General features: G+C 39.2%; 1 protein-coding gene across 2 annotated transcripts in view; it reads left to right on the top strand.

Moving 5' to 3' along the window:
• SEMA5A (semaphorin 5A) overlaps positions 1–24490 on the top strand; it is a 230570-nt gene that overhangs the window by 146891 nt on the left and 59189 nt on the right. For both annotated transcript variants that reach the window (XM_058177461.1, XM_058177460.1), the window contains 3 exons: positions 1210–1495; positions 8060–8195; positions 9849–10053. In XM_058177461.1, the coding sequence (XP_058033444.1) occupies positions 1210–1495; positions 8060–8195; positions 9849–10053 (627 nt within the window). The remainder of the gene's footprint in view (positions 1–1209; positions 1496–8059; positions 8196–9848; positions 10054–24490) is intronic.

Genomic DNA, 24490 nt, shown 5'->3' with positions numbered 1-24490 from the left:
ATGGAAGAGACATTTTTTTTTTGTTAGGAAATGCTTTCTTTTAAGAACTTCATCTAATTAATAGCAATAGCACTTAACAATAGCACTTAGACTTATATACCGCTTCACGGTGCTTTACAGCCCTCTCTAAGTGGTTTACGGAGTCAGCATATTGCCCCCAACAATCTGGGTCCTCATTTTACCGACCTCGGAAGGATGGAAGGCTGAGTCAACCTTGAGCTGGTTAATGCTGTTTTGTCCAAAGCTCTTCACATATAGAATAATAGGTTTAAAGTTGGTCATGTTAGATGAAATTGGGGCATAGGGAGAAATAAAGAAAAGATATAAATCAACTGAGTGTTAATTGTGAAAATATAAGAGGCATATACTATAAAAATGATAGGTTTATTTAGTTCTTAATATAAGTTGTCCTCATTCGGCAACCACTCGTTCAGTGCTTGTTCAAAGTTACAATGATGCTGAATGTGGAGAGATACAACCAGTCGTCCTAGTTGCAGGGTTTGTAGCATTCCTACAGTCACATCTTTGCAATTTGGATGCTTGGCAACCTGCTTGCAGTTAGAATAACTCAGGGTAATCAGGTGATAGCCATTTGTAACCTTCATTACTGACTTCCAACAAGCTGAGTCAATCTGGAAGCCAGCAGGAGATTGCAAATGGGGATATCATCTCTAATAATCACATGAAGTTCACCTACCAATGGCAACTAGAATGGCCTGAACTGCCATTGTAAGTGCAGTCATATTAAGTCAGTGCAGTCACATGATGTTTCAGTTTACAACTGCGTTGCTTAACTATGGAGTTCCCAGTCTGAATGACCACAGTTCACCAAAGAGTCCGTATAACTGTAACAAAAAAGATCATTGGTAGTCTTTGGACAGTTACTACAGCATATATGTATTACTAAATTATTGTGCTTAATCTTGGTATTATTTGAATGAACATAATCTTGGCAGGAGAAAGGAAGTCAGACTAAAAGTGACAGATGTAAGTGGACTCTTGTTGAGTTCATGAATGGAAATTTCAAAAAATGTTATATAAAGTTGGGATTTAAGGAAAATATTAAGGGGGTGGTGGCAAAAACAGTAGCTTCTTGCATGAATCCTAGGTACGTGGCCTAAAGAAACAAGGGTCCATGTGTAGATGGATGGAGTCGATTTAGGGATCAAAGTTATTTTCCTCTATTTTTTTTTTCAAAATATTTTCCAGAACCAAATTTTGTGTCTTCATATGACATCGGAAACTTCATCTACTTTTTCTTCCGAGAGAATGCAGTGGAACATGACTGTGGGAAAATAGTTTTTTCTCGGGCTGCTCGAGTTTGTAAGAATGACATTGGTGGCAGATTTTTGCTGGAAGATACTTGGACCACTTTCATGAAAGCTCGTTTGAATTGCTCCCACCCTGGAGAAATTCCATTTTACTACAATGAATTACAGAGTACGTTCTTCCTGCCAGAACTGGAATTAATCTACGGGATCTTTACCACTAATGTGTATGTAGTTTATGTAGTATTTTCTTTCTCGAACATTCAAAATTAACTTGAGGAGGATACCTATTTATATCCAGGAGTGGGCAATCTTGAAAACAAACCCATACAAAAAAAAATCTAAGTTAAAGATTTTGGTAGAAAATAATTATATATTTATCACTTTTAGAAGCTGTTAGCTTAGAAAACTAACAGCTAGATGAATGAGTTTTTCAAACCTAAAAGCTTTCCCTGTTTGAATTTTTAATTTGATAAGATGGTAGCAATTGGCTAAAATGGAGACTATTATATACTAAAATATTTGTATCAGTCACATTAATGAATTAATTTGCAAAGACAACAGTTCTATTAGTAAATGTGGTTTATTTTTTTAAAATATACAAAGGAGTTAAGAAAACATGCCTTCTATTACAGCATGAATACTATGAATTGTAGGAGAACATTCAACTGGAGATAAGAGATCCTAAGAAGCAGTGGTCCCCAATCTTTGCTGCTTGGTGGCCTGGCTGGGGCGGAGATGGGAACCAGGCCACACAAGTGGTAGGCCAGTGACCACGTGCATGTGCCTGCGAGAGAGAAGACAAGCCTTTGGGGCGCGGTCTCAGATCCTTCAGGCTTCTCCGTGCCAAAAGTTTTTGCAAAAGGACAGAAGACCTGAAGCAATGTGAGATCTCTCCCCTGAAGCCTTTCATCCATTTGCAAAAGCTTTTGGCATGGGGAAGAGAAGCCTTTGGGGATGCGGTCTCATGTTCCTTCAGACTCACCGAGACTGGGGAGAGGGGAACTGGGTTATGCAAATGGCGAGCCAGCACACGTGAACATGAAGTGAACATGAAGTTCCACGGAAGAGAGAAGATAAGCCTTTGGGGCACCACTCTTAGGACCTGGTTGTGAATAGACCACAGCCAGGTAGTGGGCCGTGACCCACAAGTTGGAGAGCCCTGCTATGAAGTATTGTTTTGATCACACAATGAAAATCATTTAGGAAAGAATCCGGTCCACTCAAGAAAGGTAGTTGAACTTTAGTTTAAGGTTTTGGTTACTACCTTTAAAGCGCTCCATGGCTTAGGGCCTGGGTACTTACGGGACCGCCTGCTGTTACCTCATGCCTCCCACCGACCCGTACGCTCACAAAGAGAGGGACTTCTCAGGGTGCCGTCCGCCAAGCAATGTCGGCTGGCGGCCCCCAGGGGAAGATCCTTCTCTGTGGGGACTCCTACCCTCTGGAACGAGCTTCCCCCGGGTTTACGCCAAATACCTGACCTTCGGACCTTCCGCCGCGAATTGAAAACACATTTGTTTATTCGCGCAGGGCTGGCTTAAATTTTTATTGGTTTTTAAATTTTTATAATTTTTTATTATTAATTTCTTAATGGGTTTTTAGTTTTATATGTTTTAAAATCTTTAGGCCAATTATGTAATAAGTTTTTTTAATTTGTATTTTAATTTGTATATTGTACTGTTTGTTTTACCTTGGCTATACACCGCCCTGAGTCCTTCGGGAGAAGGGCGGTATAAAAATTGAATAAATAATAATAATAATAATAATAATAATAATAATAATAATAATAATAATAATAATAATAATAATAATAATAATAATAACTTGGATGAATGCTATGATGGAGTAAATCTTGTCATAATCATATGAACAGTTGCTTCTGGAGACATATTGCAGGGCCTTTTCTTTTACAAGCCATTTCTCAAATATCTGAACAGCCAGCTCTTACTAAGATATTTAAAAGTAATGACTAATATGTTAAATTTTATGCAACAATCAATTGGAAACCAATGAAGTCACTGTAAATGGCTAGTTTCCTGATTCAAATGACGGTAAATTCCCGGATTATTTTGGTAGTTTTAGAGGTATTCTATAATATATTTATTGCCTTCTGATCATCTGGCCATTTTAAAGTCAGTTTTTTCTAAAGTGATTTGCCACTGCCTCCTTCCTAGGGCTGGGAGAGAAAAGACTGTCTCAAGGTTACCCAGGTGGCTTCCTCTCTCAGGTGGGACTAGAAACTCCCAGTTTCTAACCAGATGCTTTAACCACTACACTAAACTAGTTCTATTTTCAATTCTTTGCTTACCTTTCTTTATGCTTGGATGTCTATATCTATATATCTATACATTTATTATGTATCTGTATCTAAATATAAACTTATTCCATAATTCAGTTTGATTTTATGCCTTGCATGACTGATAGTCAACATATTACAAACACTATGATTTCTAAAGAGCTAGCTAGCTACATGTGTGTATTCCAGCAAAAAAAATATATCTTAAGATTCATAATGATTATAATATGCATTTATAGCAGGGGTGAAATGTCCCAGATTGTATCGGATCGTGCAATCCGGTAGTGATCATGGCCGGTAGTTTGGCAATCCGGTAGCAATGGCAGAGCAAAGCTCCGCCCACCCACCCGGGTATCATTACTTCCTGGTTTTAACCAGGAAGTAATGTGTTTTTTACCTTCTGCACATGCGCATAAGGTTTTGCACATGCGCAGAAGATCTGTGTGCACTTTCAAACCGGTAAGGAAGGTGAGTAGATTTCACCCCGATTTATAGCCACAAAAATGAATCAAATAATATCTTTGTCTTATTGCCCTTTTCCTTTTCTATGGGCTGGCAATTTATTAAGCACCTTGAATTATAAATTAAGCAATTCTTGGGGGAAGAATTCTTGGAATTTAAGTTACTCTGAATTTGTATAAATTGAATAAGTTATTACTCCCAAATCTGTAAGGTAGCTTTCCAGCAGAACCTTTGAAGGTTCCAGCATATGAAGAGGAGAAGAATAAATTTCTATAGAAGGGTGAAATCAAATATGGGTCTCTGTAAGTAGTGGGAATCTCCCAGATACATTTAACTGCATATTTTAAGAGATATCGTGCAGGACCCTCAGCTCTAAAATCTGGCTTCTGCAAAGCATGGACAATGTACACTATAATGGGAAAATAATACTGGTATTTGAAACAGTGCTGGACTATTATTTGTATTAGCAGAATACAGGATGCCTGTATGGGCAGAATACAAGTGAATTAATTAAATAATTTTAACAGACTGTTCTCTAGGAAACAATGTGGAATTGAAATTGGAATATTGGAACTGGAATATTGGAATTACTTTTCCAAAGTTATCTCTGCGCAGCACTGAGTTAGGAGTAATGTACATTCTCTATAGGCATATATGTGGCAATTTTATCTAGAATTAATTACAATATGCATTAAGTCTTCTAGCTTTTATCTGTTTCCTTCTTTAAGATAAAAATTGTATTGTTATTTCATTCTAGGAATTACGGAATGGAAATACTTCACTCAGCAACTTTAATTTTGCATTTAATATCTTTTACCTTACTTTAACTAAATGTTTTATGAATATTACTAAAACTTCACACTCAACCTGCTATTCTGCTGAATTAAATCTACCTACGCCTTTATCACTAAATTAGCTTGTCATATGCTCTTGTTTCATAGCTGTTCAGTGTGTTGAATTCTTGCTTAGCTGATCAGTTTATTATTGTTTGTTTGTTTGTTTGTTTATTTTGTCGAGTACATATTAGATAATATATATACGTATAAGCATGAATTGAATACATAAAATGAATACAATTAATGGAAACATTAGGACAGGGATGATAGACATGCTGGTGCTCTTAATGCACGCCCCTTACAGATCTCTTAGGAATGGGGTGAGGTCAACAGTAGCCAGTCTAAGGTTAAACTTTTGGGGGTTTTGGGATGAAACCACAGAGTCAGGTAGTGCATTCCAGGCATTGACTACTCTGTTGCTGAAGTCATATTTTCTGCAATCGAGTTTGGAGCGGTTCACTTTAAGTTTGTATCTATTATGACATCATATTGTATCATATTGTATCAGACATCAATACAATTGAACATGTCCAGAAATATTTTACAAAAAGAGTTCTCCACTCCTCTGAATACAACAAAATACCTTATGCCACCAGACTTGAAATCCTGGGTTTAGAAAATTTAGAACTACGCCGCCTTCAACATGATCTGAGTTTAACTCATAGAATCATCTATTACAATGTCCTTCCTGTTGAAGACTACTTCAGCTTCAATTGCAACAATACAAGAGCACACAATAGATATAAGCTTAATGTTAACCGCTCCAAACTTGATTGCAGAAAATATGACTTCAGTAACAGAGTTGTTAATACTTGGAATACACTACCTGACTCTGTGGTTTCTTCCCAAAATCCCCAAAGCTTTAACCAAAAACTGTCTACTATTGACCTCACCCCATTCCTAAGAGGTCTGTAAGGGGCGTGCATAAGAGCACAAGCGTGCCTACCTTTCCTGTCCTATTGTTTCCTTTCATTATATCCAATTAATATAGTTACTACATACTTATATGCTTATATATTGTATAGTTATTTCATGCTTATGCTTATGCTTATATATACTGTGTGACAAAATAAATAAATAAATAAATAAATAAATAAATAAATAAATAAATAAATAAATAAATAAATAAATGTGCTCATATATTGTTGTGGTTGAAGCTGAAGTGGTCATTGATAGCTAGGACATTGTAGCAAATGATTTTATGAGCTATGCTCAGGTCATACCGAAGGCGGCGTAGTTCTAAATTTTCTAAGCCCAAAATTTCAAGTCTGGTGGCATAAGGTATTTTGTTGTGAGCAGAGGAATGGAGGACTTGTGAAATATTTCTGGACACGTTCGATTGTATTAATGTCTGATATGCAGTGCAAGTTCCAGACAGATGAGCTGTATTTGAGAACTGGTCTAGCAAATGTTTTGTATGCTCTGGTTAGCAGTGTAATATTACCGGAGAAGAAGCTATGCAAGATTAGGTTTACAACCCTTAATGCCTTTTTGTCGATGTTGTTACAGTGGGTTTTCGGACTTAGATCATTTGATATGAGTACTCCAAGGTCCTTGACAGAGTGAGGGTCATCTACAAGGTTGTGTCCACTCAGCTTATATTTTGTATTCTGATTCTTTTTGCCAATGTGTAAGACAGAGCATTACAGTAACAGCGTTCTGTGCACCTTTGGCGTTGAGTCATGCTGGCCATGTGACCACGGAGACGTCTTAAGACAGTGCTGGCTCTTCGCCTTTGAAATGGAGATGAGCACCGCCCCCTAGAGTCGGCAATGACTAGCACGTATGTGCGAAGGGAACCTTTACCTTTACCTAAGACAGAGCATTTGTTGGTTGAGATTTGGAGTTGCCAATTTCTTGACCATTCTGACACAAAGTCAAGATCTTTTTAAAGGGTAGCATCATTGTTGGTGGTGTTAAATAGTTTTATATCATTGGCGAAGAGAACGCAGTTACTTATAATATGATCACAAAGGTCATTTATGTATAGTATGAAGAGTGTTGGTCCTAAAATGCTGCCTTGGGGGACACCGCTATTAACAGGTGCAGGATTTGATAGGGCACTCCCTATTTTGACCACTCGTTGCCTGTTTGACAGGAACGCGGTTATCCAATTATGGAGGGGTCCGGAGATGCCATAGGATTTTAGTTTTAGAAGTAGTTTATCATGTACCACTGAATCAAAGGCTTTACAGAAATCTATGTAAATTGCATTTATTGCTTTGCCCTGATCAAGATTTGTAGTCGACTTCCTTTCAGTAACTAGGTAAATGATCTTAAACACTTATAGTTTAACACTGAAGCATTTATTTAAGAATCATGTATCTATGACTATCTCTTTTGTGACAGACTATCTCTGTCACAAAAGAGATAGTGCTGACTAGGAATCTGGAAACATGTACTCAGTTTCCAGCATGAGCAACTTCTAGATGTGTGGGCTTCCAGAATTCCCCAGCCAGCATAGATGTTGCTAGGAATTTGGGGGAACTAAAGCTTGCACATCTGGAGGATATCAAGATTGGGAAAGGCTGACCCTAGGTAATTTGCAAATAATTTGAGAAGGAAATATATAATTTTTACTGCTTCCATATATCAATGATTGTTGTAAGAAATACCTGATGTGTTAAACAGAAGAGTGTTTATCCTTTCTTATTTTCAAGATGATGGGTTTTGTTTCTTGCCCAAGTATGTGTAGCAAGATTTTAGATCTCCACTTTTCTGCTTAGCTACCTCAACTAATCAACTGGTTAATTGGTTTATTCTTCAAGGAATAAATATCTACATGTTTTTACATCTAGTTAATGTAGCAGTTATCACCATACTTTTAAAAAAGCTAAGCTAATTTAGGAAAGGGTTCAGAGTTGGAGACTTTTATTGTAGAGTTCCCAACAAAGTATGATGTGATATGTACTGAATAGTAATTGCATAATGTATAATTTATATATAGTCTCAAGTACCATGAGATTGTCAATTATAAAATAATGTTAAACTGTGAAGAAAACTTGCTCAATTTTGTGTCTCCAGAGATGTTGCTCTAGATCTTACAGGACTATCATTCTAGGAAATTCTAACTTAATAACCATGATCCATATTTAACATCTATTCTGAGGTGAGAGGCAAAGAATTAGAAGTGTATAGAAAATTTTCACTGGCTATATAACATAATCTGTTTTTTCTCTCTCTCTCTTTTAAAGGAACAGTGTAGCTGTTTCAGCTGTTTGTGTGTTCAACATGACTTCAATAACTCAGGTCTTTAGTGGATCATTCAAATACCAAGAAAACTCACGTTCTGCCTGGCTTCCTTATCCCAACCCTAATCCTAATTTTCAGGTAGTTGAAAATAAACAGGTGTTCTTAATGTATGCATGTCCATCAAATTGCACTTATAGTTTTAGGAAGTTAAAATATTTATAATTGCAATGGATCAATAGAGAAATAAATAAACATGGTCAAAATAATAAAGCCTCCAAATATCTTGAGTTTAACATTTAACTGACAGCTTTAAATCCATGGTAATGATGATATGAGTTGCAAGCTGGTAACATTGGCAGAGCAACACATTGTCCATTGAGCAGGGATATTTTTGGTTTCTCCTGGAAGCTAAGACTGTCTGGATTAATCTATCCAGCCCACATAGGGAGTGAATTCCACATTCTGCTACTCCTAAAAACTCATCATTCTGCGTTTCCATTGCCTAGATTATTTCTGTTCTTAGATATGACTGTAGACATAAACTGAAAACTGAATACAGTATGAGGGAATGAGCTTTCAGTTTTCTTGTCCTAATCTGTTTATGGCTTAATAGGAAGAATCAACACTTTAAACTGGACTACAAACAAACTGAGAACTTGTGCAACTTATGTAGAACAGGTATTAGGATGATGTATAAAGTGTGGCACCAATAAGCAATCTGGTTAAGAATTTTACAGCAACTGAAGTTGAAAAACACACTGTGAGGGCGGTTCCTGTGATGTCTGCTATATTAATTTACCAAGGAAGGGCTAAGCATGGATCTTAGTTCTTCCTTGGTAAATTGGTGATTCCATGGAAATATGGATCATTGTTGCCAGATTAGTTTTCTTCAGGAGATAGAACTAGAGCACCAAGTAAAATTGAGCAAAAGAAAAACTTCTCACAATTGCCATCTTGGCTTCCAAAAACAAAGTTGGATTTACACACCTCCTTTATAGTTTTTTACTCATTTGAAACAGAAAAGCTTGAGGGCTAAAATACAACAGTAAGCTTAATTATAATCGTGATAACCTAATTCTTGGGGAGAAGTTTCCTTGGGAAAAGTAGATGCATAGCGAAGCCCCCACAGAAAAACAAAGCCTATCAGGCATGAAATACCAAGACCACACATGAAGTTCCAATTAAACTGATTTATTACTACTCAGGCCAAAGTACAGGAATCTACTCAACCAGTAACACTGTTGTGGAGCTAGATAAGGGTCAACAGAAGTCAAGAGGGGTTGCACTTAGTCCATTTGTGGCTACATAGGGACTCTAGGCTGATTTCTTTTTTGACACTGTCCACAGGCTCTGCCATTCCTTCTCTTACAGAGCCTGAGGCTCCTGTTATAATTACAGCTGTGGCTGAGATGCCATAGTGCTTTTGAGTTCCATGTCTTGCTGGTCCTATCCAGGATGGACAGCACACAGTCTGGAGAGCTATGTGCTATGTACTTCTTCTTTGTGATATGGGTGTATAAGGATCAAAACATCACTTATCTATTGTTTCTTCATTGCAACTTATTTGTATCTGTGGAAACTTATAGGATATATAAGTATATAATCTGCTAATGAGGAAAAAGATTGAAGTATAGTGTATATAGATGGCTGACCAATCAATTGTGCACAGCTTATTATAAGAATTAGCCTTTAGACTGTTATAATTTGGGATCTCAAAATACATATACTATATGTCTTAAGTTCTTAAAATCTTGAATTAATGTAAACAGTACTATATGTATTCATTTTCAGTGTGGCACCATGGATCAAGGCCTGTATTTGAATCTGACAGAGAGGAATCTGCAAGATGCCCAAAAATTTATTTTGATGCATGAAGTGATCCAACCTATCACACCAGTTCCTTACTTCATGGAGGACAATAGCCGCTTTTCCCATGTGGTTGTGGATGTGGTACAAGGAAAAGAAATGCTTTTTCATATAATTTATTTGGCCACAGGTAAATTATGTTTTTATTTCCTCATTTTCTTTATTTCTAACATGCAGAGATTATTTAATAATTCTTTAGCTGAAATTAAAAAAGTTATTGGAATGGAAACTGATCCATATGGGTGGAAACTGATCAAGGAAAGAAGCAACTTAGAACTAAGGAGAAATTTCCTGACAGTTAGAACAATTAATAAGTGGAACAACTTGCCTGCAGAAGTTGTGAATGCTCCAACACTGGAAATTTTTAAGAAAATGTTGGATAACCATCTGATTGAGATGGTGTAGGGTTTCCTGCCTGGGCAGGGGGCTGGACTAGAAGGCCTCCAAGGTCCCTTCCAACTCTGTTGTTATATTATATTATATTATCCTAACACACACTTTAAAACACCAGTGGTAAAATAACATAAAACCAATAGCAAGGGGAAAATAATGCTATATAGAATAATAATACACAACTGATATTAAGTTATTTATCCAGCCAGCCATTAATGCATCCAAATTAATCTGTGTTTGTTAATGTATATTTGCATGGATTTATCCAACTATTCGTGATTTGCTTTATTAGAGAAAAAAAATTGTTTAACAAATATTTTGTTTGCCAATCATTTTTATGAACTGGAAGTTGAACTGAAAGACCTACAGGCTATGTAAAAGTTATGTCTGATCTTTTTCTTCTTAGAAATGTAGAAAAACATGTTTGATGTTCAGCTCTATTTCTAAGGAAATGCAGTATTTAGGGACTTCATAGATTTAAAAGATGTAACAATTAAAGCAGGTTTTAAAATTCATATAAACTCACATATAAACTTGCTAAATAATTCCTAGATTCAACCTGCAGGATTGAAAGTTTGACTTAAATACCTGGGTAGTTTTGATAGATGTTGCCTTAGTTAGAAATGTTAATATCTAGTTATAGTAACTGTGTTTAATTAGAATGTGACATTTGGTGCAAAACATTGGAATGGCTGAGAAGGGGAAAACAAATTTGTGTTTTCCCCATTGAGAGTTATTAAAGTTACTGACATGTTAAACCTACATGTCAAACTTTTGTACATTAATTGAATTAGTGGCAGTTACTACATGCAAGTAAGCTGAATTATGTTCGTGTATTAACATATTATTTCTCCTTTTTGCTCATCCTCCCATCCTCCCATCCTCACACTCTCTTTTTTGGCTTCAGAACCCTTCTGGAAGTATATGTAGTATGGTACACTTTTTTAAAATCAAAGCTGTTAATAATGAAAGTCAGCAATTCTTTCCTGAATGCCACTGGTTATACACAATTGTCTATTGGGATCCAAGCTGGTATGACCGTCTGTACTTTAAGAAAAGAAATAAAAAGAGAAGAACATTTCTGTTTCATCTCTTCATTCCCCTGTTAACTTTATTATTGGATTTCCAAACAATCATTGCACTTAAACTGAGTTTGATATTTTTGCTAAAAAGCTTGGCAAAAGAAACTGAAGAGTAATAACTTCATGATATGATTTCTAGTATGGGAGTGTAAACATGTTTAATGTTTAAAAAATACAGTGATTTATTTATTTCTCAATGTAATTTTTCTTTGAGGAATAGGGATCTCCAAACCCACTAATAAAATGATAAAAATGGAGTAAGTTAGAATATGATGATTGAATTGCTTTATTTATAAAATAATGTTCACCATGCAATCATCAGTGCATGAAGGCAGAAATATGATATTTAATATAAGAAACAGGATATAATATTTATAATTAGAAATAGTGTTAATTCATTTCCATATAATGAAACTTTGTGTAGTATTTGAAATGTGTTGTACTTAGAATGAAGTTTTGATTCTATAGGTTGAGTATACGCTGTTAAAAATCTTAACAAACCTGAGAAAAATATAAAGCAAAACATGTGTATAGTATGATTAATCAATAAAATTTGGTTCATAAATCATTTTGAAAATATGTGAGTTTTGAAGACCCTGAAATATCACTATTTTTTGACTTCCATATTATATTTGAGTTAAACTGGCAGAAAGTAGTTAAACAACTGAGATGTATCAGAGTTATAGCAATGTGCTTGAATGGAAATATTTTCAGAAGCAAATTGGTTATTATATGTGTGTCTTTTCACTTGACTATTATTTATAGACAGCTCAAGGGTTTTTAGTCCTTGTCCATTACTTTTTATTTGCTTGGTATGTTGTTTAAAAAAATCCACATGGTGTTCTGGCTCATCATAAATGAAAATTGAATGGTTGGTACATAGTGTGTCTAGTCTGCAGGAGTTCCTTACATAAATTAATTTACAATGACCTCAGCTTTCATATTGCAATTTGTTACAAGCAGTATCTTTATGATGCTGATATAAGATGATGTATACTTATGATATTACTAGTTATGTTCCAGGCAGTAGTGTTTAAAAAATAAAATAAAAGATAGATTATTAATAATTAACTATGTAGTTTGCTGTATATATTCCTTTAAGATTTTAGATAAAATGAGGCATGTGCCAGATTATGCTTTACTTCTGTGCTTTATTCTGAATAGCCATTTGGAATCCCATGAAGCTGAGAAAAAAAAATCTGTTGTGAAGGATTATATAGATTGGATCTGAATTCATATACAAGTCTGGATGCGTAGATGCAGGTGTTTCTAGTCTACGTGTGTCCTTCAGGCAGAATTAGAAGTGAACGTTGAACTGTCAGAGTTCTGGAAGGACTCATAGCCTGCAGTTATTGTACATCTTATTTCTTTTACATCTTATTTCTCAGTTATTTTATCTGTGCTATGTGAAACTACTCAATTAATAGAATAGAATAGAATAGAATAGAATAGAATAGAACAGAACAGAACAGAATAGAATAGAATAGAATAGAATAGAATAGAATTTTTTATTGGCCAAGTATGATTGGACACACAAGGAATTTGTCTTGGTGCATATGTTCTCAGTGTAAATTTTAAATTTTAAGTAAATTTTGGAAGATTTCTGGAAAAAAAATCCAAACTACTTGCAACATATAATATGCTGTTTCACTAATCTGTAGTTTTACATAAACTATAGTTGTAATAACTTTAGAATAGTTGGGCAGTGTAGATATGTATTATTGCAAACTAGCCAGGTTCTTGTGATACTGCATCTTGTATCTTTGTCTCTCTATTTCTTTGTATGCATAAAAAACATGCTTGTCCCAAAGATACTTTTTACAAAAAGCAACTGGACTTTTTTGGTTTTTTTTCCTTTGAAAATGTTTTGCTAAACTGAAGAAGCTTCTTGGATAAGAGGTGAAATGTTTTCAAAGGAAAAAAAACCAAGAAAGTCCAGTTGCTTTTTGGAAAAAGCACTTTTGGAACAACTATTGCCTGGCTCATTGAGAATCTCCATAGGCAGACTTTTTTAACCAGATTGTGAAAATTCCACAAATTATAAAAGTTGCGTATGTATGTAAATTAATAGATCCATATCTGCCAGCCTATCAAACTTTTTAATCTCTTAACCTGTTTTGGAGTTAAATTGTTATTATATTTTTCACTACTGGAATGAAAACATGAACATTCATTCATATTCATTGTTCTATTCTTTTTTTGTGGTTAAATTTAATACATAGCACAGAAAAAAGAGTTAGAATTAGTTAGCTAAAGTAGTTTGAAGCAGGAAATAAGACAATAAAAAGTAATTATATCTTGTTTAAGTCACGTCATTCATTATGTATTATTGCCTTTGCAACTCATCCTTCTTTCCATCATATCTATATGCTGATCCATATATTGCATTTTGTTCTTTAAACTTCTCACCTTGTTCTTTTTCAGGACCTTATCAACCTGATCCAACAATAAGTTTCTCTACCCTCTGCTTCCTCTTGTTCTGTTCGCTCTTCGTTTGCAGTTTGATCCTCATTCAATTTCCCGATAGAATCAAAACATCTCTATTGTTTTTCCACTAGGCAATGTATTTTTTCTATTGGCCATTTATTTTTTTATTCAGCTCATATTCATTCCATCTCTATTCATTCTTGGCCCTGATTTTTCTTGTTTTACCACTCATAACTTCTCCATTTCTACTGCATATAAGTACTTTTTATGTTCCTTCAGCAATACTCAACACTTATATAAGAAAACGGAAGTATTCATTAGAATCAGGGATTTTTGCTTCTCATTACAATCACTCCTAGACCTTATAGAAAGGTATAAAAATTCATTCACTTTCTCTATTTTTTGTCATTTACTTAATGTATAATTTGAAATTGTTTATTCCTGTTTTTTTATTACATTAATTTTCAGATCCTTAATCCTTGTTGCACCATAGAAACAAGGTCTGCAAACTATTGGGGTTTTCTGCCAACAACATGACATCGTCGGCAGTTATAAGTATTCATGTTCCCAACCATCACCCTCTACATCCACCAAAAATATTCCATTCATCCATCCAACTAAGGGATATCATAAATCTTGTTCTTATGTTCGGTTCAAGGATGTACTAGTTGCTAAGCAGTCCATTTATTTTTATGCATGGTTTAGTTTTAATATATAGTTCTCTTACTGCATTTAATGACCAACTTTCCACACCAAACATAAAACTTTCTGTATTTCTCCTTATAACCTGCTTTTCCTCCTATCCATATATTTTGCTTTTTTCTTATTAAAGGAAAAAAAATTCTGATTGGCGTGTCCTTTGACTGGCATAAAGCCACACTGGGCTTCTCAAATTTTGCACATTGTCCCTTATTGTTTCTGTCAGAATTTGGAGATATTCTGATGGATACTTAACAAATTCAATATTTTTGGGTTTAGTTTTTCTACCTCTCCCATATGTATAAAATCGGAACAGCACTCTTTCAAGTACAGTCTTCATACAGACTCAAACAGTTTATATAACTGCTTTCTTTAAAGAATCGATACCATATTTCAACATTTCCCCGTTACAAAATCTATACCTACAGCTTTATCATTTGAAAATACAAAACATTTATTATTTATTTTTTGTGGAACATTAATATTTATAGCATTCATTTCAATTTCAGGTTTCAATATATCACTATCATTCCCATGCAGATCTCTAAAAAAACTTTTTACAGCACTTGTTCACTAATATTTCATCTGAAACCATTTAATCATTTTATTCTTAATTCCATTCATTCTGCTGGAGACTGTTAATCCTTTTCATTGTCTTTAAAAGCAATTTTTATTTTCATTAAAATCTCTGCATTTTCTTTGCCTCTTTTAATATTAACTTTTCCATGCTGACTTCGATGGCATTATTTGAAGCAAATCTTTCCTCTATACAAAACATAAAATATTTTTATTGGGTTTTTTTTTCCCCAGTCATCATTTTCTTGCAAGCATTTTTCCCCTCATGCACGGGCTATTTCACAGAGTAATTCTATCAAGCATCCTTTGTTTTGATTCCTATTAATGTAGCATTAACATTTCAATTGTTTAAAATTTATAGGAAGCAGTTTCCACATTATCTTTCTTTACGTCCATTTTCCATTCCGTCTGTTATGAGATTAATACTTTTCTAGTAATCATATAGGATTATACTTTATCTTTATGAAGGTCTACTTTCAGTCTCATTGCAGTCACTTTTTTTTCATTTTCTTTTACCTCCATTTTCCCCCAAGACATACCGTACTTTTGATACTATTAAATAATGGCATGTCCTTGACTCAGAAGCTCTTATCACTCTTGTATTTGTTATCAATTGTCTTAATCTTTTAGCATTTAGTAATTCACTTAATCTTTTAAACTCCTCACATCCTGGACATAAATTGTTTCAACTTCTACCCTCAAAACGATGCTATAGGGCACTGCACACCAGAACAACCAGACACAAGGACAGTTTTTTCCTGAATGCCATCACTGCTAAACAACTAATTCCCACAACACAACTGTCAAATTATTTACTAAGACTATATTACTATTATTCTTTTTTTTTTCATTTGCATTTATATCCCCCCGTTCTCCGAAGACTCAGGGTGGTTTACACTATGTCAAGCAATAGTCTTCATCCATTTGTATATTATATACAAAGTCAACTTATTGCCCCCAACAATCTGAGTCCTCATTTTACCTACCTTATAAAGGATGGAAGGCTGAGTCAACCTTGGGCCTGGTGGGGCTTGAACCTGCAGTAATTGCAAGCAGCTGCTGTTAATAACAGACTGTCTTAGCAGTCTGAGCCACTCAAGGACCCTTCCTTCCTTTCATCCTTCCTATTACCTATCTCCTCCCACTTATGAATATAACCTTGTTGCATGTATTTCTACGATTTATATCGTTTTGTTTCCTAGTATGTTTTGATTGCTTATTTAATAACCTATGACTATCACTGTGTTGTATCTTATGATACTTTAGGAATGTGTTTTGTTTTTTCTTTTATGTACACTGAGAGCACCAAAGACAAATCCCTTGTGTGTCCAATCACACTTGGCCAATAAAGAATAAAGAATTCCATTCTAAAAAAATAAAATAAACAAATCAGTCTTACTTTTAGATGTATTCCTTTACATGTGTATATAAAAGTGACCTTCATATTTAAGTCATATATTTGAAACAAATAACAAACAAACAAATCAACCTTTTCTAAGAAGATATTAATTCACCAAACAATAATTTTCATTTGTTGGAACATTTCCATCACTTTGCCTGTATTATTTTACTTCATTCCGACTTGTCTATTCATGATGTGTAACACAATAACCTTTTCCTCAGAATCCTAGTGTTTCAGAATGCTGCCCAATTTTCACCAAATTCATCTGTGGTAGTTCCTGCATTGGTTTCTGACAGGCCTCCAAGTATAACTCAAAATACTAGCTTATTTTGATAGACTTGGTTTAACTCCCTCATATCTCTAAGATGATCTCCTTCCAGTAGGTCCATTGATTCTGTAAGCTTATACCAAGAAGTCATGCTTATGTCCCTTCCATTAAAAAGTTGGACAGCAACATTTCTCCAGTGAATCCCTTCCCTCTAGAACAGGGGCTTCAAACTCAATTTCATTGAGGGCCACATCAGGGTTCTGTTTGACTTTGGGGTGTGTGGCCAGGGTGGCCATGACCAGCTCAACATCACTCGTGTCATGGGCACCTGGGCTGACCCGGACGGGGCTGGGGGGATCCATTGTCCCCAGTGGAGGAAGGTGAGACCAGGGAAAGCACCAAACCCTTGTCCTTCAGAGGAGTTTTGCTGTCCCTCTCGGGCCATACGGAGGACCCCTGGATGGTGGTGCAAGCTGTCCAGGGCCCTAGGCAGTGGAGGGCAAGCTCCCAGCCTGACCCTCAAGCTCCCAGGGCACCAGGACTCCACAGCCCAGCCCCGTTTCCCTGAGAGGCTGCCCAGTTGCACTTACCTCCTCCTCAAGGCTGCTGCTGCTGTTCTTGCTCTCCTTGGCAAGGTTGCTGATGGTGTGTGCAGGAGTTCAAAGTGTGTGGGTCAGAGGGAGGCCTACTCCCTCTCCATGCAAGGAAACCTGACTTTGTAACCAAAGAATCCTCAGCGATAGGATACAAGACCACCAGGTGAGATCAGGAGAAGGAGACAAGGGGATAGCAAAAGGGCAGCAGGGCTGCTGGTAGCCAAGTGCTAAACATGCTAAATCCTTCCTTCCTTCCTTCCTTCCTTCCTTCCTTCCTTCCTTCCTTCCTTCCTTCCTTCCTTCCTTCCTTCCTTCCTTCCTTCCTTGTTTTCTTTTTCCTTCCCTCTTCATTCTCCTTTCTTCTTCCTTCCCCTCTTTCCTTTCCTTCCTCTTCCCACCTTTCCTTCTTTTTCTTTTTCTTTTTCTTTCCTCTTTCCCTTTCTCCTTTGCTGTCCCCTCTTGGATGCTCAAATGCAAAAGGGGAAATATTTCTCCTTTTGTTTTGTTTTGCTTTTAGTTTGTTTTGTTAGCCCTCTGCCAGCAAAAACGGAGCCTATGTTCTGTTTCCCTCCCCCAATACTCCCAACAAAGAGTCAGTCAAAGGCCTCCTCTTCTACTTTATTTACATAGATAAATACCCTGGCCACGTCTACCCACGGGCCTGCCAAGTTTCTGGAGATAACGAGGAAATTATAGATAAGGCCAGAATTACTCACGAATATATTCTTCCCTCCATTGATACAGTTTGCCCGCGCAAATTCATTGCTTTGTCCAAGACAAAAAACCAGGAAGTCCCGCCTCCTATTTATAGTCTCTGCAGATGTCCATCATTCCTTGGCTTTATCCAAATGCTGCTCCTGCTGCGCGCGCCGGTCACGTCTGCGCAGTCTTGCATCACTCCAAAACTGTTCTTGGGGCGTTGCCAAATCAGAAGAAGGCTCCAGAGAATCAGGCCTTGCCGGCCCCTCCTCCTCCCTTTGAATGGGTGCCAGGGAGGGAGAGGGCCCAAGAGAAGCAGGGCTTGCCAGGTCTTCTCCCTCACTTTCTGAATCATCCGAGTCCAGGAGTCTGGGTCCAGGAACCTGGGTCACAACACTATCCCTCATCGCAGGGCCTTCCCCCAGGGCTGACGTTTGGGATGCGGTTGGGCTGGGTTCTGCTCATGGAAGGCCTGCACCAGGTCAGGGGCATGAACGTCGGAGGCATCTACCCAGGAGAAATCAGTCCCGTATCCCTTCCACGCGATCAAATATTGGAAACGACCCTTCAGCCAGCGGGAGTCTCGTACGCTGTGGACTTCGTATTCCTCCGACCCGTCCTCGGCGACAGTGACGGGTGCTGTTGGGCACCGAAGGGGACTCGGTGTGGCCTCAGGAACCAGAAGGGACCGGTGAAAGACGGGGTGGATCCGCATGGATCGTGGCAGGGTCAGTCGGTAGGCTACCGGGTTGATGACTGCCTCGACAGGGAACGGGCCGATGAATCGGTGGTCCAACTTCTTTACCGGGCGGTCGGACGGGAGGTGTTTGGTGGAGAGCCACACCCGGTCTCCAACTGCCAGCGGGGGCGTTGCCCGTCGGGAGCGGTCGGCGGACCGTTTGTAGTCCTCCTTTGCCCGATCCAGCTGCTGACGTACCAACTGTTGGACCGCATGCAATTCCGTCAGGAAGGTCTGCGTTTCGGGAACAGGAGAGTCCGGTGGTGCCAGAGGGAAGAGCCGCGGATGGTACCCCACATTGGCAAAGAACGGGGTCATCTGAGTAGAGGTGTGCTGAGAGTTGTTAAAAGCAAACTCCGCCAGGGACAGGTAATCGGCCCAGTTGTCCTGTTGCTGGTTGATGAAGCAACGGAGATACTGTTCCAGGATACCGATGACCTTCTCTGTACCCCCGTCGGTCTCTGGATGGTGCGATGACGACAGACACACCTGCACCTCCAACGCGGCCATCAGGCTCTTCCAAAAGCGAGCTGTGAACTGAACTCCGCGGTCCGAAACCACCCTGTCCAGTAGACCATGGAGGCGGAAGATGTGCTGCAGAAAGAGACGGGCTGTTTTTGCGGCTGTGGGCAGTCCATGACATGGAATGAAGTGTGCCATCTTGGTGAGCATGTCCACCACCACTAGCACCGTGGTGAACCCAGAGGACGGCGGCAGGTCCGTCAGGAAGTCCATGGAGATCGCCCCCCAGGGTCTGTCGGGTGTCGGTAAGGGCTGGAGGAGCCCGGGAGGGGCCCCCATGGTGGCCTTGGCTTGCCGGCACGGTACGCAGGATGTCACGTAGGCATGTACATCATGCCGCACTCGGGGCCACCAAAAGGTCCGTGTCACCAAGTGGAGGGTCTTGAAGAACCCAAAATGTCCTGCTGCAGGGTTGTCGTGGCACTGGGTCATGACGAGGGCTCGGAGTGGTCCTGTAGGCACATATAATCGCCCCCGAAACTTGAGTAAGTCCTCCTCCAAGGTCCAAGGAGACGCGGGGCCCACCTCCGCTCTCCTTTGCTGCGACCAGGCGTCCTGGCGCTGCACCTCTCGCACCTGGACCCGCAAGTCCACTGGTTCCCATGCTGCGGCCAAGGCTTCTGCCGGCAGCACCATCCGTGGAGGAAGGGGGTCCTCGTACATGGTGCGCAGGTGCTGCCAAAAATGCTGTTGGTCCGCCAGCAGGGGGCTGTCCTGGAGCAAGAGGGGCATGGCCCATCGAGCAGCCGAGCCGGAAAGAAGGTTAATCGTGAAGGCCACCTTAGCCCGGTTGTCTGGGAAATCCTCTGGCCGCATAGCCATGTAGAGCTGGCACTGTCCCAAGAAGGTCGGGAACATCTCAGGCTGCCCAGAAAACTTATCCGGCACAGTTATCGGGCACTTGCGACGAGGAGGAGGAGTGGGAGGACAGGGGGGGGGGCTGCAGGCACATTCCCAGCAGCAAGTTGGCCTGCCAAGTGAGCCACTTGCTGCTGGAGCTGTTGATTAGCCGCTTGTAGCTGCTGTAACTGCTGCTGAACCTGCTGCTGGTCCATCTTTGGTGGAAGATGTTTTTATTTATTTATTTATTTAATCATATTTATATACCGCCCTATCTCCCAAGGGACTCAGGGCGGTTTACAGGCACTAAAAACAGATAAATAGAATATAAATACAATATAAAACATTTAAAAAACTTATTCTAAAGCCCGTCCAATTAAAAATAGAGATAAAACCCAATTTAAAACCCAAAATTTAAAATCTAGCTCAGTCCTGCACAATTAAATAAGTATGTTTTAAGCCCGCGGCGGAAGGTCCGAAAGCTGACGAAGTCCGGGGGGTAGATCGTTCCAGAGGGTGGGAGCCCCCACAGAGAAGGCCCTTCCCCTGGGCGTCGCCAGACGACATTGCCTCGCTGACGGCACCCTGAGGAGACCCTCTCTGTGAGAGCGCACGGGACGGTGGGAGGTATTCGGTCGCAGTAGGCGGTCCCGTAAATAACCCGGCCCAATGCCATGGAGCGCTTTAAAGGTGGTCACCAAAACCTTGAAGCGCACCCGGAAGGCCACAGGAAGCCAGTGCAGTCTGCGCAGGATAGGTGTCATATGGGAGCCACGAGGGGCTCCATCTATCACCCACGCAGCTGCATTCTGGACTAACTGTAGCCTCCGGATGCCCCTCAAGGGGAGCCCCATGTAGAGAGCATTGCAGTAATCCAGGCGAGACGTCACGAGTGCGTGAGTAACCGTGGATAGGGCATCCCGGTCCAGAAAGGGGCGCAACTGGCGTACCAGGCGAACCTGGTAGAACGCTCTCCTGGAGACGGCCGTCAAATGCTCTTCTAGAGACAGCCGTTCATCCAGGAGGACGCCTAAGTTGCGGACCCTCTCCATCGGGGCCAATGACTCGCCACCGATGTTCAGCCGCGGATTTAGCTGACTGTACCGGGATGCCGGCATCCACAGCCACTCTGTCTTGGCGGGTCAGGTCTTGGACAAAATGTTCTGTTTCTCTCCCCCAATACTCCCAACAAAGAGTCAGTCAAAGGCCTCCTCTTCTACTTTATTTACATAGATAAATGTCCTGGCCACGTCTACCCACGGGCCTGCCAAGTTTCTGGAGATAACGAGGAAATTATAGATAAGGCCAGAATTACTCACGAATATATTCTTCCCTCCATTGATACAGTTTGCCCGCGCAAATTCATTGCTTTGTCCAAGACAAAATACCAGGAAGTCCCGCCTCCTATTTATAGTCTCTGCAGATTTCCATCATTCCTTGGCTTTATCCAAATGCTGCTTCTGCTGCGCGCGCCAGTCACGTCTGCGCAGTCTTGCATCACTCCAAAACTGTTCTTGGGGCATTGCCAAATCAGAAGAAGGCTCCAGAGAATCAGGCCTTGCCGGCCCCTCCTCCTCCCTTTGAGTGGGTGCCAGGGAGGGAGAGGGCCCAAGAGAAGCAGGGCTTGCCAGGTCTTCTCCCTCACTTTCTGAATCATCCGAGTCCAGGAGTCCGGGTCCAGGAACCTGGGTCACAACAGCCTAGGGGAAGCTGTATGCACACACACCCTGACCCTGTTTTCAGCCACAATGGTCTCTTGCAGCCCTCTGCCAGTGAAAATGGATCTTGGTGGGCCCATGAGCACCCATGAGCTCCATTTTCTCTGGCAGAGGCACTACAGGCCAATCCTTTGCTGTTTCCAGGGTGACCACATGGGCCAGATCTAAGCACCTCTCAGGCTGCATCTGGCCCACAGCTCTTGAGTTTGACCCAGGGTGAAATGCTCCCGGTTCGGACCGAATCGCACGAACCAGTAGCGATGGCAGCGGGTAGGTCAGAGAACCGGTAGCAAAAATCCCTGCTCCCCCCCCCACCGCCCATGCCTCGCTGTTCCTCTTCTCTGTCCCTGAAGCTCTCGGTGGTGATATAGCTGAAAACAGCCTTAAAGGACTGCCACGGTGCTTCAAAGGGCCTCACTACAGCTGATCAGTGCTGTAGGCGGCTAGTAGCCGGTGCCTCTATTTTTAAAGAAGGTAGACTGGTGCCTCCCCAAAAAAGACAATTGGTAGACCAGTGCCTCTATTTTTAAAGAAGGTAGACTGGTGCGTTCCAAAGTTTTGTATATTTTATTATTTTTATTATTTATTATTATTGGCCATGCCCATTCAGTCACTGACCACCAAACCACGCCCACCAATTAAGCCATGCCCACAGAACCAGTAGGGAAATTTTTTAGATTTCACCCCTGGTTTGACCCCCCTGCTCTAGAATATTGGAGGTGGGGAAAAAGAGAGAGAGGGAAGGTGGGAGAGGGAGGGAGGGAGGGGGGAGAGAGAGGAGGAAAGAAGGGAGTGGGTAAAGAGGGGTGGGGATAAGAGATATGATTCTTCCTTTTAGAATACCTGTCAAAACAGTATTGTTTCACAGAACATCTGGGATCTGATTACTACCATTAATAGAAGGCATTGGAAAAAAGGAGTGGGATTGTGTTATTATATTTTTATAATATGTTATATTATATATTATTATAAAAATATAATAGCAAAATATCCCACCCGATCAAGGTGGTGAATGTACCTAATATTCCATCCTATTTTCCCACAACAACAACCATTGTGAGGTAGGTTGGGCTGACAGAGTGACTTGCCCAAAGTCACCCAGTTGCCTTTCATGCCAAGGGCAGGCTTACAGTTTCCTGGTGTCTAGGCCAGCAACTTTTCTACTAAATCAAACTGGCTCTCAACTGAATTAATATTTGACTGTTCCTAATTGTTTACATTTCATATTCTATTGGGTTTATTATTCCATTCTAAACCATCAAGAGTCACATAAGTCTACAGAAAAATTGTAAATACACACAAATGATATACAAAATTGTATCATGCAGCTATCACAAACCTATGAATTTCTGTTTTCATATGGATCCGTAACATCCATTTATATATACCACAGAGCATAAACATATGACACTAAAAGAACTATTAAAAGTCATTTAGTTTTGTTTTAATGGTGAGCTATAACAAACAATATAACAAAACACACTAGTGATTACACGACATAAAAAACTACATATCACATAGTGATTAAAATAAATATAAAATAATACACCCATCTACACTGATGGAGAGAGAATCAATTTATCAATATAAAAGTAATTTAGTTTTTAAACTTGCCACTAAATCTAGACCATATGGACATAATTAAAAGCTTTTTATAATGTGTCTAAGCATGGAAGAATTGGTTCTGTTGTTGCAGGGAAAAAGAAATCCCCATATAACGTATCTAAATCTTTGGGGAAATTAAAGTAATTCTTCAGATCCTGACCTACCATAGCTACTGAGGTATATGTATAATTAAATTTTAAACCAGTTGTACAAAAGAGCAGTATGGCTGAATTGGGAATCGATAGCTGGTTTCCTCCCATGGCTTATCATTTCAAACATTTTTTTTAAAAGAGAAAGACAGGAAAACTAATGCTTTTAAGAGAACAATTATACGATGTCTGGTTTGGGATTTTCCCTATCAATGGTTGCATAGCACACATAGAGATGATGTGATTGTGTGAAGGTAACTTAGTTTCAATTCTGGGTCAGGAGGCTTGTCCACTTTTAAATCATATATATTCTGATCATAGAATTAAACACTAAGCTCCCCTTTTTTATTCTCTTTTTCCTTTGCAATCCTTTTTAACAAGCACAAGCATCCATTTTACACAAGACTTGGATACACAAACATAAGCAACAGAAAAGTGTGAAGTGTGAAAAATAATGAGAAGAGAAGTGTGAAAAATAATGATAGCTACAATATTGGGTATAGTTTAAATCTTTGTACAGAAATAGCAAATAGTTACCAAAATACTTGGTTCTTAAAATGTATACTTATCTAATGGTATTCTCAAAATGGAATTAAAATCATACGTTTTCAGTCACGCACAGGAAATGCATGATGTATGTGTCAGAGGTCTGCACAGTTTTGAGGCTTCTGTGAATTTTTATTTTTATTTTAAAAATAATAATTTCCAATGTGGTATTTAGCTTTTTTACAGCAACTGCTCACTGAATTGACATTTTCATCGAACTATCAGATATCTTTCTTGGTCAATCGCCACCATTACAGATCCCATCAACATCAATTTATACTTGTTAACCTTGAACATTTGACATTT

Source organism: Ahaetulla prasina, chromosome 3, assembly GCF_028640845.1.
Source record: "Ahaetulla prasina isolate Xishuangbanna chromosome 3, ASM2864084v1, whole genome shotgun sequence".
Classification (NCBI taxonomy): domain Eukaryota; kingdom Metazoa; phylum Chordata; class Lepidosauria; order Squamata; family Colubridae; genus Ahaetulla; species Ahaetulla prasina.
This window is presented reverse-complemented; position numbering and strand designations above follow the sequence as displayed.